This window comes from Galeopterus variegatus, unplaced genomic scaffold, assembly GCF_000696425.1.
Source record: "Galeopterus variegatus unplaced genomic scaffold, G_variegatus-3.0.2 Scaffold356, whole genome shotgun sequence".
Taxonomy (NCBI): Eukaryota; Metazoa; Chordata; class Mammalia; order Dermoptera; family Cynocephalidae; genus Galeopterus; species Galeopterus variegatus.
In genome coordinates, this window is record NW_007726467.1 from 382,582 (window position 1) to 397,758 (window position 15,177).

General features: G+C 47.6%; 1 protein-coding gene across 1 annotated transcript in view; it reads left to right on the forward strand.

The window, feature by feature from the left end:
* Positions 1-450: 450 nt before the first annotated feature.
* Positions 451-15,177, forward strand: part of FER1L5 (fer-1-like family member 5) — a 55,806-nt gene continuing 41,079 nt past the window's right edge. Inside the window, 12 exon segments of the mRNA XM_008567913.1 lie at positions 451-535; positions 2,620-2,672; positions 3,295-3,386; positions 3,982-4,090; positions 5,700-5,754; positions 6,218-6,327; positions 7,425-7,553; positions 9,217-9,279; positions 10,033-10,083; positions 13,541-13,571; positions 14,215-14,330; positions 14,569-14,692. Coding sequence (XP_008566135.1) covers positions 451-535; positions 2,620-2,672; positions 3,295-3,386; positions 3,982-4,090; positions 5,700-5,754; positions 6,218-6,327; positions 7,425-7,553; positions 9,217-9,279; positions 10,033-10,083; positions 13,541-13,571; positions 14,215-14,330; positions 14,569-14,692 — 1,018 coding nt within the window.

The following is a 15,177-nucleotide window of genomic DNA, read 5'->3' on the forward strand; positions in this document are numbered from 1 at the left end:
TGACACCTAGTTGAACTAGTCCTTGATTTCCTTATGCCTTCTCTTACTTTCTCATCTAAATTGTGTGACTTTGGCAATGATTCACTCCAGACAACTTGCTTGTATAAAGAGAAAGCATTACCCTTATGCCTGATCTTGAAAGCAAAAGGACAGGAAGAGTAAGAGAAAAGAGAAAAGAAAGAAGAAATGTAAAGCAGCTGGGTCTTTCTGTTTCTCTAGGCCCAGTCACCACAAGCCGCTCACTTTATACTCTATTATTTCTCCCTCCTTTCATTCCCTTTGATTCCTCTCCAGAACCAAGAACCACCCACCTTTGTGACATCCCCTCTGTTGCTAAGCATCTGATGCAAGGCTCCACTCACCCTGGAGAAGCTCTGGACCAAGGAGCTCCAGGAAAGAAGGTGTAGCCTACGCTGCAGAAGAAAGGAGGGGAGGAAGCAGGTCTCCGAGATGCTGCGGCTTGAGGTGCAGTCAGCCAAGATTGAGCCGCCCCTGTCCCCCCCACCCAGACCCTGTGTGTACGTCGATTTTAGAGGTGAGAGTCAGGGTTCTGCATGGGAGAGAGAGCCCCAAGAGGCAACATACATTCGGTGAAAAAATAGACTTATTGGTGCCCGATGGTGTAGAAGATGCTCCCTGTGATGAAATGATGAAGTGGGCATTGTCCAGCTCTTTCAAAACTTGCCATCTTTACTGCTATTATTTCTCTTCTTATGACTTCTTTGCCTCCCTTTTTCCCCAGGGAATGGCTGTAGGAAAAGAAGAGGACTCTGCCCCTTGACCTTCTTCCGTGAATTAGGGCTGTGCCTTAAACTAAGGTTTAGAGAAAAAAAGTCCCTGCTTCATAAGATGGATATTTAAAAAGATAATACATGTACAACCCTAAGTACAAGTTCTAGTAATAACCGCTCAATAATATTAATTACTTTTGAATGAGCTTTTTACAATTGACAAAGCCTTTTCACATGTATAATTATGCTCGCTCCTCACATCGATTCCATGAGATAGATGAGGCAAGTTCTATTGTCTCCATTTTTTTATAGCTGAGGAAAAAGCAGTCTAAGAAGGGTGGGGAGGAGGGGGGCGATAGGCTTTAAGAGAGAGAACGAGAGAGATTAAGCATATCTATAATATCGAACAGCTGGGAGGGAAAAGGGACTACAAGAAGGAAAAAATGGCGAAAGTCTATTGCGGGACAGTATAGGAGGTGGATGCAGGAAAATGAGATTGGAGATGGATAATGGATAGGGAGATGGAAAATGGGGTCCAAGAGAAAAGAGGACACAGCAGTTCTTACAAGAGACATGAGTAAAGAATGAAATTCCTTTAACATTTTTTTCTGTTCTGTGAAACCGTGCTTGCTGAGCATGGCAACACTGAGAGATGGAAATGTTTGGGACTCCAGGCTCACAGGGTGATGTGTGCTTATGGCCCCAGTTTGAAGGTTTCAAGAACTGTAGTGGGAGTTCAGTATGTATGAGTATTTGCCCTGGTTGAATAATTTTATGGTTAGCCAGTCAAGAGACAGCTTCTCTCCTTGATTCCCAGCCATGTTCCCCACCACCTTGTGGGTACCATCTTTCCTTCTTCTAGAAATTTCTTAGGCTGGCCAGTTAGCTCGTTGGTTAGAGCACAGCCTTGTAACACCGAGGTCAGGGTTCTGTTCTCCATGCCAGCCAGCCACCAAAAAATATACAGATATCTCTTACGAAGATGCCTAAATGTTCTGGGTTTGTCCACAAATTCTTATGATTGCATGTTTGTTTGATATCTTTTATTCCTCTTGTCCTGTCCTTCCCAGCCTCTTCAGCCATACACCATCCACTACCCTGCATGCCTTCCCATCACCACAGCCCACCCTCCTCATTCTTTCACGGGGGAGAAGCTCAAAGTAATTTAGCAATTTAGAGATTCTTTTGCAGGGCTATAGACTGTCCTCTGTTAAAGATATTTCTGGGGGAGGGGAATTTTAGTGGATGGAGAGCTTCAACCCATTACAGATGTTTCAGTATGTCTTTATTAGGGTACATTAGGCTTTGCTCTGGTAAAAAAAAATGAACTCTTAAATCTCAGTGGCTTCACAATAAAAGTTTACCTTGTGATCACACCAAGTCGTGCGTGCATGGTGCTGGTCAGGCTCCTGGGTGGCTCCTCCAAACAGTAGTTTCAGGACCAGCTGTTAGCTCCTTATGGCTGTGAAGTCACCCCGGGACCACCCTGCTGGCAGGTCATGAGGGTGGCTATAGGGAGAGGAGAGAAGGAGAATGGAGAATCTCATGGAGCTGCTAGGAGCCAGGCCTGGCAGTGATGGAAATCACTCCCACATCCTGTTGGTCAGAATGAGTCACATAGTGCAACTTGACTGCAAGACGCTGGGAACTATGTACACAGGAAGAAAATTAAATGATCACATAGCATTATCTGTCACACGGGGTGGCAAAAAGTGAGAACTTTTGAAACCCCGAGAGAGAGAGAGAAAGAAGCAACTGGTGCCAAAGAAGCAACCTGCCAATGTAGACTCAAAGTTTTCCTAGAGTGGCCTATTTCTCTTTGCCCCACTCATATCCAGACATTGAAATATTTCCTACCACCAATGCCAGTCCTTTGGTGTCTTTACAGATATCCAGAAGAGAACTCATGTGGTGGAAGGGAATGACCCTACATGGAACGAGGTAGACACCAGGGCAAACCCAGAAGAGGAAATGACGACTCCAATAGCAAGGGGGCAGGGGCGGAGTCCAGGCAGGTGCTCAGAAGTCTAGGGAGGGGGCAGGGAGCCTTGCAAGCTTTTCTCAAGGCTGGGGCATCTTGGCCTAGGAGTAGTTTTTGATCTGACAAAGCTGTGAAAGCCACATCTGCCCACAGCTCTTCTTGGCCCTTCCCCCCCCCCACCTCTGGGTATGAACCATGGTATGGCCCATCACCTAGTCCAACAGGGCCTTCCTGATGTTCCTAGAAGCCCAAAGAAGAGACTAGGCTCCCTGAGCAGGATCCCCTCTCATCTTCCATCCACCCACGCTGTCCCACCCTCACCCCCAGTCCCCAAACCCCTTAACTCCTAAGACACCCATATTATTGCAGTTCAAGCTGCAGAAGCCCAGGTAAGATGCCCCACACCTTGGTGAAAGATAGCAAAGGCCATCTCCTTAGGAAAGTAGACATGAGGGAGCTTCCTCGGTTTTAGAGAAACACAGTGTCGGCCCGTTCCCCCGTCTTTCCTCAATTTCTAGAAAGGTGGGAAGGGAAGGGCAGAGGAAGGATGCTAACCTCTCTGTGTCCCCCCTCCCCACAAAGACCCTAGTCTGGCACCTCTGGAACCGCCCTCTGGAAAATGACTCCTTCCTGCAAATCATCCTTCAGGACATAGGCTCAAAAAAGGAAGAAAGGTGAGGCAGAGAGGGCAGGAGGAGCCTAACTCCCTGGCCAAAGCAGCAGAGGATGGTGTAGCTCTTGTCTCTAATGCGTAACTCATTCAACCAGCTAAAGAACAAACAGAGGGTGGGTATTGAAAGGGGAGCCAGGCTGGCAGTGCAAATGAGCTAGGACTAGGAACTTGGGAACCCAGCTGCAGCTCTCTCCATCTGAAGCCGTGGACCTCGCATCTCTGCTTCTGACTGCCCAACCTTGGCTTCTCATCAGGGCCCCATTCTAGGGCCCAACTGAGACTAACATCCCACTGAGAGCGAAGCTGTGGCATCCCAGGTCGAAGTCCCTAGGACAGGGAATCTGACTGGCCCAGCTTCAGTGAGGTGTCCACCCCTGGTCCAATCAGCTGTCACTTGCCCTGGGAGCCCGAAGCCAATTCCCACAGAGTGGAGAGCCCTGCGCCCTCTGGTGGATGCTTTGCCTCACTGCGTTCTTCAGCCTCTGGACAACGCAGCCTTTGGGAATAAACCACATCTATCTAAAGCCATGCCAGGGACAGAGAGGGACACCCTTTCCCTTGGCTCAGGATCTCACACCTGCTCCTTGTCTCTCCAGGTTCATTGGCCTGGCCACAGTACTGCTCAAGCCATTGGTGAAACAACCGGGTAAAGTCCTTGTTGTGAAGGACCTGACCCTACTCAACCATTCCATGACGCCCACAGACGTGAGTCAGGCCCAGGCAGGGCAGCCGGAGGAATGGGGAAAGGCAAGCAGAGGGAGGACTAGTGCCCACCCCACGGGAGCACTTCCTGCCCTGGGGGCCACATCACACTGCCATCGTCACCTGACTCCCCCACCCTGCCATCCAAACGCCCATCTACCCTCCTATCCATCTATGCAGATGGATCAATGGACCCTCCACTAGGAATCAGCCACTGTGCTAGGCACTGGGATACAAAACTGAATGAAGCCCACTGTCTTTTGGAGTAGGCATCCCTCACAGTGCCAAGAGCTCCAGCACATGTACAAGGTTCAGTGAAGCTGGGCCACTGAGGTCAGGAGGGAGTGAATGATTCAACTTGGGAGGTAATGGGAGACTCTAAAGAGGAGGTGATGTTTAAGAGGTGTGGAAATATATAAAGACTGACCAAATGAGAACAAGCAAGGCTATTTATTCCAAGCTTGCCCTAGCAAGGGAGTCGCCAGCATCACTTGTGTTTTGGCAGAGACTCAAAGGCAAGCAGGCAAGTGGGAAAGCTTCATAGTGGTGCTGTTGGCATGGGGAAGCTAGAGGCGGCTCACTAGGAGCCCCGCATCCTATACAATTGGTTAAGTGTGTATATTTGGCTTTCTCTGGTTGGTCCTAAGTTGGAAGTAAGGACAAAAATTAAGGCAGCTAACAGTTATTAATCAAGGCCTGGCCATTTGGGGCTGATCATTATTGTTTGGCTTCCTGGATTATTGCTGGAGATAGTGGTGTGACTTTCTACAAGCCTGACTTATAGCAGGCTGGCTTGCTGGGCTGGTTAGCGTAGATAATGGATTGGTTTCCTGGGCTGGTTGCTGCAGATTGTGGGTCAGTGTTCTATTTTAACATATGGTCTGGCCCTTATCCATCCATTTGTATATTCAGTCTCTCAGACGAATCACAAGGAGGAGCGTGAGTTTGCACAATGGACAAGCAAGGAACTGAATCTAGACAGGGGTGTAAGAACGAGGCAGGTTCAAGGAGGGCAGGCTGCCTACATTCTGGCACACAGTGGAGGTGAATGGGGTGGGAGATCCGAGGCTGGATGGGCATTCAGGCCAGAGGTGAAGGGTCTTGTGATCTATGCTGGTGAGTTGTGACTTTACTTTGATCGTTTAGGGCACTTAGAAGCTGTTTAGGGGCAATCCTGGAGATGGGAGTCTGTATGGGTAGCGAGAGTGCTTGGAGGCATGAGGTCAGTTCAGAGAGTTTGCAGGAGTTCCCACATGAGGTCATGAGATGTTGGGCTTGGAGAAGACTTGTTAACACCCGTGGCTCTGGATTGGTCCCAAGTCATCTCTCTCTCTTCCCAGCCCTCCTGCATTCTCTTCTGCCACCATCACTATGTGGCTCCTTTATCTCCAAGTCCCCTCCAGTGTAACCCATCACTCTCTCCTCACCAGTTTATAACCTCCCTCCACCCAGACTGCACAGGGGCCCATGGAGTGGCCCCGTACTATGGTCAGCATCATTTCCCCCAGGAGGACTGGGCGTGAGCCCAGCCAGGCTGCATAGGGTTCAGCTGCTGTGACTTGGTCAAGGGTCACAGGGTCCAGTTTACAGCTCCCCTGCCTTTGCCTTGCAGTGCACTGTCACCCTACAGGTGGCCCATATGAAGAGCTGGGGTATTGAGAAGACAGGTATGTTCTTCCCTGGGACTCACTCCTGCCCTTCTGCAAGCATAGCTGGATGGGCTCTTTGAGACCCAGCCCTTGAGGCTTACAGAAGGGATGTGATCAGCTTAGGGTCCCTAGGAACTACAGGGGTCTAGGGGCCAGGTCTCCAGACATCTGGTGGAAGCCATCCCGATATGTCCACTCGTCATCTATAGACATAAGAGCCAGCCTCCAGTAGGCTGCAGAGGGAGACAAGAGTGTTCATTTCCAAGAGCCCCTGTGTGTGGAGGGTGGGGCCCAGGGATGCATAGCTACTGAGGGTGGGAGGAGCCTGTGGGAATGTTCTGGGGAGGACATGTGCCCCCATCAGGGCCTCTTGGCCATGTTTTTAGCCAGTGGTCACTGGGGACAGAAAAACAAAATGAGGGAAATGCCTCAAAACCTTATGGGCCTGGGCCTCCGAGCCCGCCCTGGACTGTTTCCCCAGGGGACAAAGACCTCCTGGGCATGACTACCAGAGAGGCAGCCAGGCAGAAACTGATGGTTCCCAGCTCCACTGGACACAGGGCTCTGTCCTCAAAGCCCCAGCACTTTCAGGTGAGGACCCTCCAGACTGAGAGCCCCTGCCACCAGCCTGGTGCCCTTGCTGGTTTTGCAGGCCATCCCCTCCCCTCCAAAGGTTATGGTAGAAGGTCGGAGCTTCGGACCCAGCTTCAGCTCTTCAGATCTCACCACATCCCCTGCTCCTCCAGGAGCCTTTCTGGGGAACTTCTGCCTGTGGCTGAAGCTAGAGACAGCTCTGCGAGGCTGTGCACCAGCAGAGGGCATGGACTCTGCCCTTCTGGAGTCCTTTCCTTGTTGGCAAGGTCAAATTAACTGTACAGGAGAGGCTAAGGAGCATGTGAGGGGATCTGTAGGAAGGACCACAGTTTCCATGTGAATTCGGGACCCTCATCCCATGGCTTACCAACTTCCCTCCAATCTCTAGCCTGTGGCCTAACATTTCCGCCATGGTTAGGCCTGCTCTCCAGCCTACCCAGGAGGCTGGGAGTCATCCCTGACCACCCCTCTTCCTGTATGCAGCCGATGCCCAAGGCCTAGCTCTTAATATCACCCAAATGCCCCCACTTTTCCCCACCACCTCCATTCCCTGGCCTGAGCCACCACATCAATAACCTCCTTCCGAACGCTCGGCCTTCCGCTCTCTCCTGTCCATTCTTCAGCCAAAGTGTTCTTTCAAAGATGTCATTTTCATCATGCCACACATCTGCTTAAAAATCCCCAGTGTTGGGCCAGCCTGGTGGCGCACTGCTACAGTGCGCCGCTTGGGAGCGCGGCAGCGCTCCCGCTGAGGGTTCGGATCCCACATACGGACCGGTTCCCGCTCACTGGCTGAGCGAGGTGCGGGCGCGACACTGAGGGTTGCGATCCGTTGCCGGACACGAAAAAAGACAAAAAAAAGGAAAAAAAAAAAAAATCCCCAGTGTCCTTGGGACAAAACCCAGCTGCTTATAATGGCTGCCCCGGCCCTTGATAACCCAGGCCTGCCTACCGAGTCTAGCTCCTCCTAGCCTTGTCCCTGTGGGCTCTCTCTCTAGCCACAGTAGCTAGAATGTTTCCTATCAGAAAAATTTTGGTCTTGAGAGAGGAGCCCAGGCCGCCGACATCAGGTCCTCCTGTCTTCTCCTGTGAAGGTTCGAGTGAAGGTGTTTGAAGCCCGACAGCTCATGGGCAACAACATCAAGCCAGTGGTGAAGGTGTCCATCGGAGGCCAGCAGCACCAAACACGGATCAAGATGGGAAACAACCCTTTCTTCAATGAGGTGGGCTGAACGGGGGCATGTGGGGCCAGTGGGCAGCCAGGGGCTGGGCCTTTCCTGCAGACAGCCAGCAACCTTGCTTCTCGACTAGGGTGTTGTATTAGTTCATTTCTGTTGCTTGTAACAAAACAGATGGAACTGGGTATTTCATAAAGAAAATGAAATTTATTGCTTACAGTTTCTGAGGCTAGGAAGTCCAAAGTCCAGGGACACAGATGGTTAAGGCCTCTGTGGTGACAGTACCACAGGAGTCTCACATGGCAGAAAATGGTGGAGCAGAGAGAGAGCTAACCTCCTCATTCACTCTCCTTTTAAAGCCCTCCAAACCATGCCCCTGACCACCATTTTTAATCCATTCACTACTGCACAGTCCTACAATCTAATCACTTCTTCAAAGCCCCACCTTTCAATTACCATAATAGGATTTCCCACGCTCTTAACAGTCACAGTGGGGGCTAAGTTTCTAATACATAAAACTTTGGGGACACAATTCAAGCTTCAGGGAGGTTTGAGGGGACATAATTCAATCCACTAGGGATGTCTTTGTGTATTTGCTCCACAAACATTTACTGAGCACCTGCTAAGGGCTAAGCACTGTACTTAGCACTGGAAATACAGAAAAGTATCATTTGGAGCCCTGCAGTTGAGGAGCTAGTGGTCTGGTGGGGGGCACAGCCCAGGAATCCATAAACAAGCACAGTTGGGCAGAACGGGGTTGACAGGGGTCTGGGAGCACTGTTAATGGAGCAGGGAAATGCAGGCCCAGCCCAGGTGCACTTCGTCACTGCTGGAGCCCCAAATTGTAGCACTGTGTCTGATATGCAGTAGGTGCTCCATAAATACTTGTTGAATTGGTGAATAGACAAACAAATAAAAGATAAAAAGACCTGTGGAAGGAAGCTAAGGGCTGGCCAGTTAGCTTAATTGGTTAGAGTACAGAGTTGACCATACCAAGGTTAAAGGTTTGGATCCTGTACCAGCCAGCCACCAAAAAAAATTTTTTTAAGAAGGAAGGTGGGAGGAGTAAGTGAAGCTGGGGGCAGTGGAGAGGACTCAGAAAAGGCTCCATAAATCTCGAAGTAAGAGTCTACCAGGGAAGAACGGACAGGGTGGGGGAAGAAAATTCAGGAAAAAGGAAGTGTTTTCAAAGACCTAGAAGCAAGAAGCAGCATGACTTGATAGAAGAAGTACAGATATGGGTGTGGCTGGAGGGCAGTGGCTGGAGGAAAGCCTACAATATGGGCTAGGGTCCCATCATGGATGGCACTTGGGAGCCATGGAGGACTTAAGCAGGACAGTGACAGGCCTAGGTTTGTATTTGGGAAAGGCGTTTCTAGCTACTGCAGGGGAAGGGGGTGAAGTGGACTGACGGGGCAATCTAGAAGGAGGTGAAGGCTTGAATCTCCATCCTGGGGCAGCTAGCTGGGCCTTGAGCTGCTAGGTTCTTGAAGGATTCCCTACTCCTGCCATATACCTAGGCAGAAAACCCTCCAGGAGCCCAGGAGGCTTGTGTTTCCGGAGTGTGAGGGTGTAGTATGCTGAAAGTCACCGAAATGGGCAAAGGCGGGGAGAAGCACGTTACTCTGAGACTTCAGGTTTACTGAGTTCTTGGGTGAAGTGACAGAAGAAAAATCATTCACCCCTACCTGAATTCTCTCTGCCTCAGCTCTTCTTCCAGAATTTTTATGAGATTCCTGCAAAGTTCTTCGATGAGACCATCTTGATCCAGGTGAGGAGCCAAACTGATCCCCAGCAAGATGGGCCCACTTTCTTGTCCCACCTCAATACGGGAAGCACATCGGACCCACCCTTAGAGCCAGGGTCACTTCAGATTGTCTTTCTGACCCCAAGGCAGCATCTCCACCACCTTCTTCACACCCTGACAGCCCAGATTACTCACTCGCTGATTCATTCATTCATTCAACAAACATTATGGATTGCCAACTGCCAGGTGCTGAGCTAGGCACTGAGGTGAAGAAGGCAGCCCTTCCCTGTGTGTGGGGATCCTCATGACACCAAAGGCCCCTCAGAGAGGAATACTACCTTCTCCAACCAGAGGGAGCCAAACAATGGTGAACATGTGTTTATCAAGTGCCTACTACGTGCCCAGCATGGGGCTAAGCAGGACAAGGAGGCCTCTCCCGTTGAAGAGTTTACATGTCTTTGGGAGCACAGACACGGGAAACAACCAGGACAAGATGTAATGGGGAAGTTGATTGCAATACCTTGCTTTGTGTTGACTTGGGACAAGCGAATTGGCATCTCTGATCAATTCCCCCATTGGTAAAGGAGAATTAAAAATCTGAACCTTACAGGGTTCCTTTGAGAATTAAATGAGAAAAATTATGTACAAGCGCCAGCCATTAGGAAGCATTCAATAAATCCTAGAGGATTCTGGATGTGGCCTTACTATTCCTTCCATGGGGAATGGGGGAAACAGGGGTTATAAATAATTAAGATATTTCTGGGAACTCCCTTGCAGGTGGTGAACTCCTCAGTGATGAGATACCATGCAGAGATTGGGAGATTCCAAGTGAGCACTGTGTAAAGAAAGAGGTTTGATGAAACGATTATACAGACTCACACTGTTCTCCACACCTGAGTCTAGGGGAAACGACTTGGATTTTCACATAGAAAGATCCAGACTTGGATCCACCTACCAATTGGGTGATTTAGACAAGTTATTCTGAACCTCTACTTTCTCATCTGTAAAATGGGGATAATAATATACCCAACCAGCAGGGTCATTGTGAGAAGTAATTTAACATTTATGGAAGTGTCGGGTGCCATGATGAATTCCCCACACCCATAAAACGCTGTGGACACAGTTCAAATCTCTGCCTCCGAGAAACAAAAGCAGAGCATCCAAAAAAGCCAGCCTAAGTGTTGGAGAAACTTAGAGAAATAGTGATGCTGTGAGGACAGAGTGAAAAGATGTGATTTGGAAAGACAGACTAAGAGATGAAGAGAGTTTACACACAGTCATGATGGGCTAAACTAAGATTCTGCAGATCCAGGAAGATCAGGAAAAGGTAGGTTGCTAGATTAACTCTCAGACAGGGGGCCCAGTTACTTGAATCTTAAATAAACAACAAATACTTTTAAAATATGAGAATAAGCGTGTTCCAAATTTTGCATGTCTCCTCACCCAATATTGTGGGGGACATATGTATACTAAAAATGGAGTCATTGTTTGTCTGAAATTCAAATGTAAGTGGGCATTCTGTATTTTTATTTGCTACATCTGGCAACCTTAGAAAGAAGGCACCACCTTTGAGAAAGGCAAACTGAGGACAAATCAAAGTTTCTTTCTCAGGGTTACAGGAGTGTGGAGAGTCATGACCTGCCCCTCCCCCATGTCACCCACAAAAGCAGCAGCACAGATTTAGAAATTAAGATTCTAGAGAGGTTAGAAGGCAGAAGGTAAAAAGCACAATTTCCAGACAGTTGAATAAGTTAGAGGTCAAAGAAAACCTGAGCTTGACTGAGACTTTTTTAATATTAGTTTTTGTTTTGGAAAATTTCAAACATACCCCAAAGTAGAGAAAATAGTATGATGAACTCCCACATTCTCATCGCTGGACCTCAGCTCATGGTCGATCTTGTCGTACCTACACCCAGCTCACCTCTCTTTCTCCACTCGATGATTTTGAATCAAATCTCAGGCATCGTGTTTTTTTTTACCTTTAAATATTTCAGTACGTGTCTCTAAACACAAAGATTTTATTAAGCACAACCACAATATAATTATGACATTTTAAAAAACCTTTATGATTTCTCGATAGCATTAAGTATCTAGTCAATGTTCAATTTCCCCTTATTGTCTTACCAGTCCTCTTATAGTTTGTTCAAATCAGGATCCAAACCAGGTCCATTCATAGAAGTTGACTAATAATGTATTTTAGGTCTCTTTTATTCTGTTGATCCTTTCTGCCCTGCCCTCTTTTTTTTTTTTTTTTTTAATTTGCAATTTATTTGTTAAGGAAATTGGGTAGTTGGACCTATAGTTTTCCCCCGTCTGGATTTTGCTGAGTGCATCACCGTGTGCTCCCCTCCCTCCTCCTCCACCCCACATCCCTACCTAGAGGCTTGAATAGGCTTGGCTCAATCACTTGGGAAGGTGACCTCAAGAATGTCTGTTGGTATGTATGTATGTATGTTTTCATTCATTCATTCATTCATTCATTCATTTGGTGGCTGGCCTGTAACAGGGATCGAACCCTGGACTTTGGTGTTATCAGCACTACTTTCTAACCGAGCTAACCAGCCAGCCCTTGGTCTCTTTTTATGTTGTTAACAGCAATTGATGATCACTGCCTAGGTCTATTGTTTCATTAGGGGGTGACTGAGTTTTCATTTTGTTATGCTCTGTTACAGCTTTATTGAAGTACAATTGATTTACGATGAATTGCACATATTTAAAATGTACAACTTGATTTGTTTTAAAATATGTACACACCTGTGAAACCATCATCACAGTCAAGATGATGAACATATTTGTCACATCCATCACCTTGAAAAGTTGCCTCATGCCTCTTGGTAATGCCTCCCTCTCACTCCCATCCCCAGGCAATCACTGATCTGCTTTCTGTTACTATAGATTGTTTGCACTTTCTAGAGTTTCCTATACATGGAATCACACGTATATACCCCTTTTTGTCCGGCTTCTTTCACTCAGCATAATTATTTTGTGATTTACCCATGTTTTACATGTCAGTAGTTCATTCCTTTTTATTGCTGAGTAGTATTCCATTACATGGATGTACCACAGTTTGTTTATCCAATCACCTGTTGATGGACATTTAGATGTTTCCAGTTTTTAGCTATTACAATGAAGCTGCTGTAAACATTTGTGTACAAATTTTAATACAAACATATGTTTCACTTTCTCTTGGGTAATATGTAAAAGCAAAATAACTAGATCATATGGTAGGTGTATGTTTAACTTTTAAAGAAAATTCCTAACAGTTTTTTCCCAAAAATTCCAAACAGGTTTTACCGTATTATATTCCCACCAGCAGTGTATTAGAGTTCCAGTTGCTCCACATTCTCATCAACACTTAATACAGTCTGTCTTTTTTATGATCGTCATTGTAATGGTGTGCAGTGGTGTCTTATGGTATTTTAATTCACACTTCCCCAGTGAGTAATGATGTTGAGCATCATTTCATGTGCTTGTCACCTACATATCTTCTTTGGTGAAGTGTTTGTTCAAATCTTTTCTCATTTTCATTGGGTTGGTTGTTTTCTTACTATTGATATATGATTAGAAAATATTTACTCCCGGAATATGACTGCCCTTTCAGTTTGTAACAGTGTCTTTCAAAGAGTAGAAGTTTTACATTTTGATGAAGTCCAATTTATCAAAATTTTCTTTTCTGGATTGTGCTTCTATTGTTGTATCTAAGAAGTGATTGCCTACCTAACGCAAGGGGGTGACTGAGTTTTAAAGCAGGTCTATATCTAGAATTTTGGGATTGATCTATGGAAGTTTCAGATGTGGGTTACAAGGGTGGCCAGACTACTCAGTGGTGCCTTGCCCCATTCTTACCACCTTCAGTCCTGCACCACATCCCTCAGGCTTCTGTCAGAAACCATCTCCCAGGGGAAAGGGAAAACCCATAGTCTCTCTGCCAACTCCTACCTTGAGCATCCTCTTCCCTAGGACAGGAGACACCCTTTCCCCACCCAGTGTCAGGGAAGAGCAAGGCTGTGTTGGCGGGGTGGCACAGCGTGGCATTACGGAGCTTTTCAATGCAGACTTCCTCACTTACCAGCTGTAAGACTGGGCATTTCCCTCAAACACAGTATCCTCCTCTGCAAAGTTGAGGTGACAAAGGACCTACCTTCTAAGTTGTAGTAAAGACTAAAGGAGTTAAGTCAGAGAATGTACTCAAGCACTGGTAGCTAGTATTGTCATTGGGTTAGTTGGTAATACAAACCTTGGCTGGAGGCCCTAACTAATCCTCCCCCCACTCTTGTCTTTTCAGACAGATATTGGGTTTATCTACCATTCTCCAGGTAGGTAACAGTTGTTGCAAATATGTGTGTCTTCTGAGAAAAATCAGGCCAGAGTCTAAACACCTCAAAATCTCCATATGTTCAACACATGGTAGGGGTTATTAGAGGGTGTAAATAATTTTCTGTCCTTGATTTTACTGTACTTTATTGTATTTTATATTACCCTATAATGATAGCATCTTTCTCTGAAAAACTCAGGGTATCCCATTGGGTGAAATGCTAACCTTTTATTGCAACCCTGGGCTTGATTTCTATTTTTTGAGGCCAGAATTGGGAGATTGATGTTTGAGTGGAGGCTTCCACCATGACCTGGCCACAACATACATACCAGATTGAGATTTGGATTTGGAGGTGAGGAAAATGCTTGCCTCTATAGTGTCTAGCTCCAGACCAGGCCAGTAACTACAGTGGGTTTCCAGGGTGGGAATAGGAGTCCCTCTTCCCTAGAGGCGATGGTCGGCAGCCTTGTGCGTGCACTATCATGCACTATCATTACTTATTGGTAAGAGTGGCTCCCATTTTCCTCTGCCACAGGATGGAAACCAGGATACATGAGACATGTTTCCACCCCCTTCTCCCCCAGAAACAAAGACCAGTTTTAGAGACTGAAGGCTGGTCTCCCATGGCCCCTCTGTCTCTCCAGGTCACACACTCCTGAGGAAATGGTTAGGCCTCTGCCAACCAAATAATCCTGGCAGTGGCGTGAGAGGCTACCTGAAAGTCACCATCTGTGCCCTTGGTGTGGGAGACCAGGCCTTGGTGAGACTTCCCCCAGTAACATATCCCAGTAACATTTCCTTCCCCAGCTGCTTCCTTAGGGCTTCCCTGGGCCCTCAAAGTGGCTATTTACCTTCACAGCCTTCCCTTTGTCTGCTCTGTCACTGCAAGGTGACCCACTTCCCCTGCACCAAATAGGAGAAGTGGGGAAGCAAAGCCTGGTGGCCTTGGCTGTGACCTCTCCATAACCTTGACCCTACTAGCTCTCTGTTCTCTCTAGATGGATCAAAAGCTGCCCTACGTGGCTGAAGACACTGATATTAAGATCTTCAAGTCAACAGCAGTCCCAGTCAACATAGCTTACTTACAGTTCTTCATCTACTGCGCAGAAGACCTTCATCTCAGTTAGGGTCAGGGTGGCAGAGGGGAGGAGGCAACCCTGAGGTTCCCCACATAATGGCACCCTGGATCCTCATGGAGCTTCCTCATTCCTTTTGACACTAACTGAAGATTTGGGGTGGGGGACAGGGTGAGACTGAAATCCACCAAGAATTGCTTTATGAAGTTCCTATGGCTACCCTTTCAAACGGGCCCCATGCCCCTGACCTGTCTTTGATACCCAGATGAAGACTCAAGGTTCCCATTTTTTTTTTTTTTCCTTTTTTTTTGTCTTTTTTCGTGACCGGCAACGGATTGCAACCCTCAGTGTTGCGCCTGTACCGGACCAGGACCGGCCACGGGATCGCAACCCTCAGTGTTGCTCCCGCCCCTTGCTCAGCCAGTGAGCGGCCGGTCTGTATGTGGGATCTGAACCCTCGGCGGGAGCGCCACCGCGCTTCCCAAGCAGCGCACTATAGCAGTGCGCCACCGGCCGGCCCTAGTTAAACTT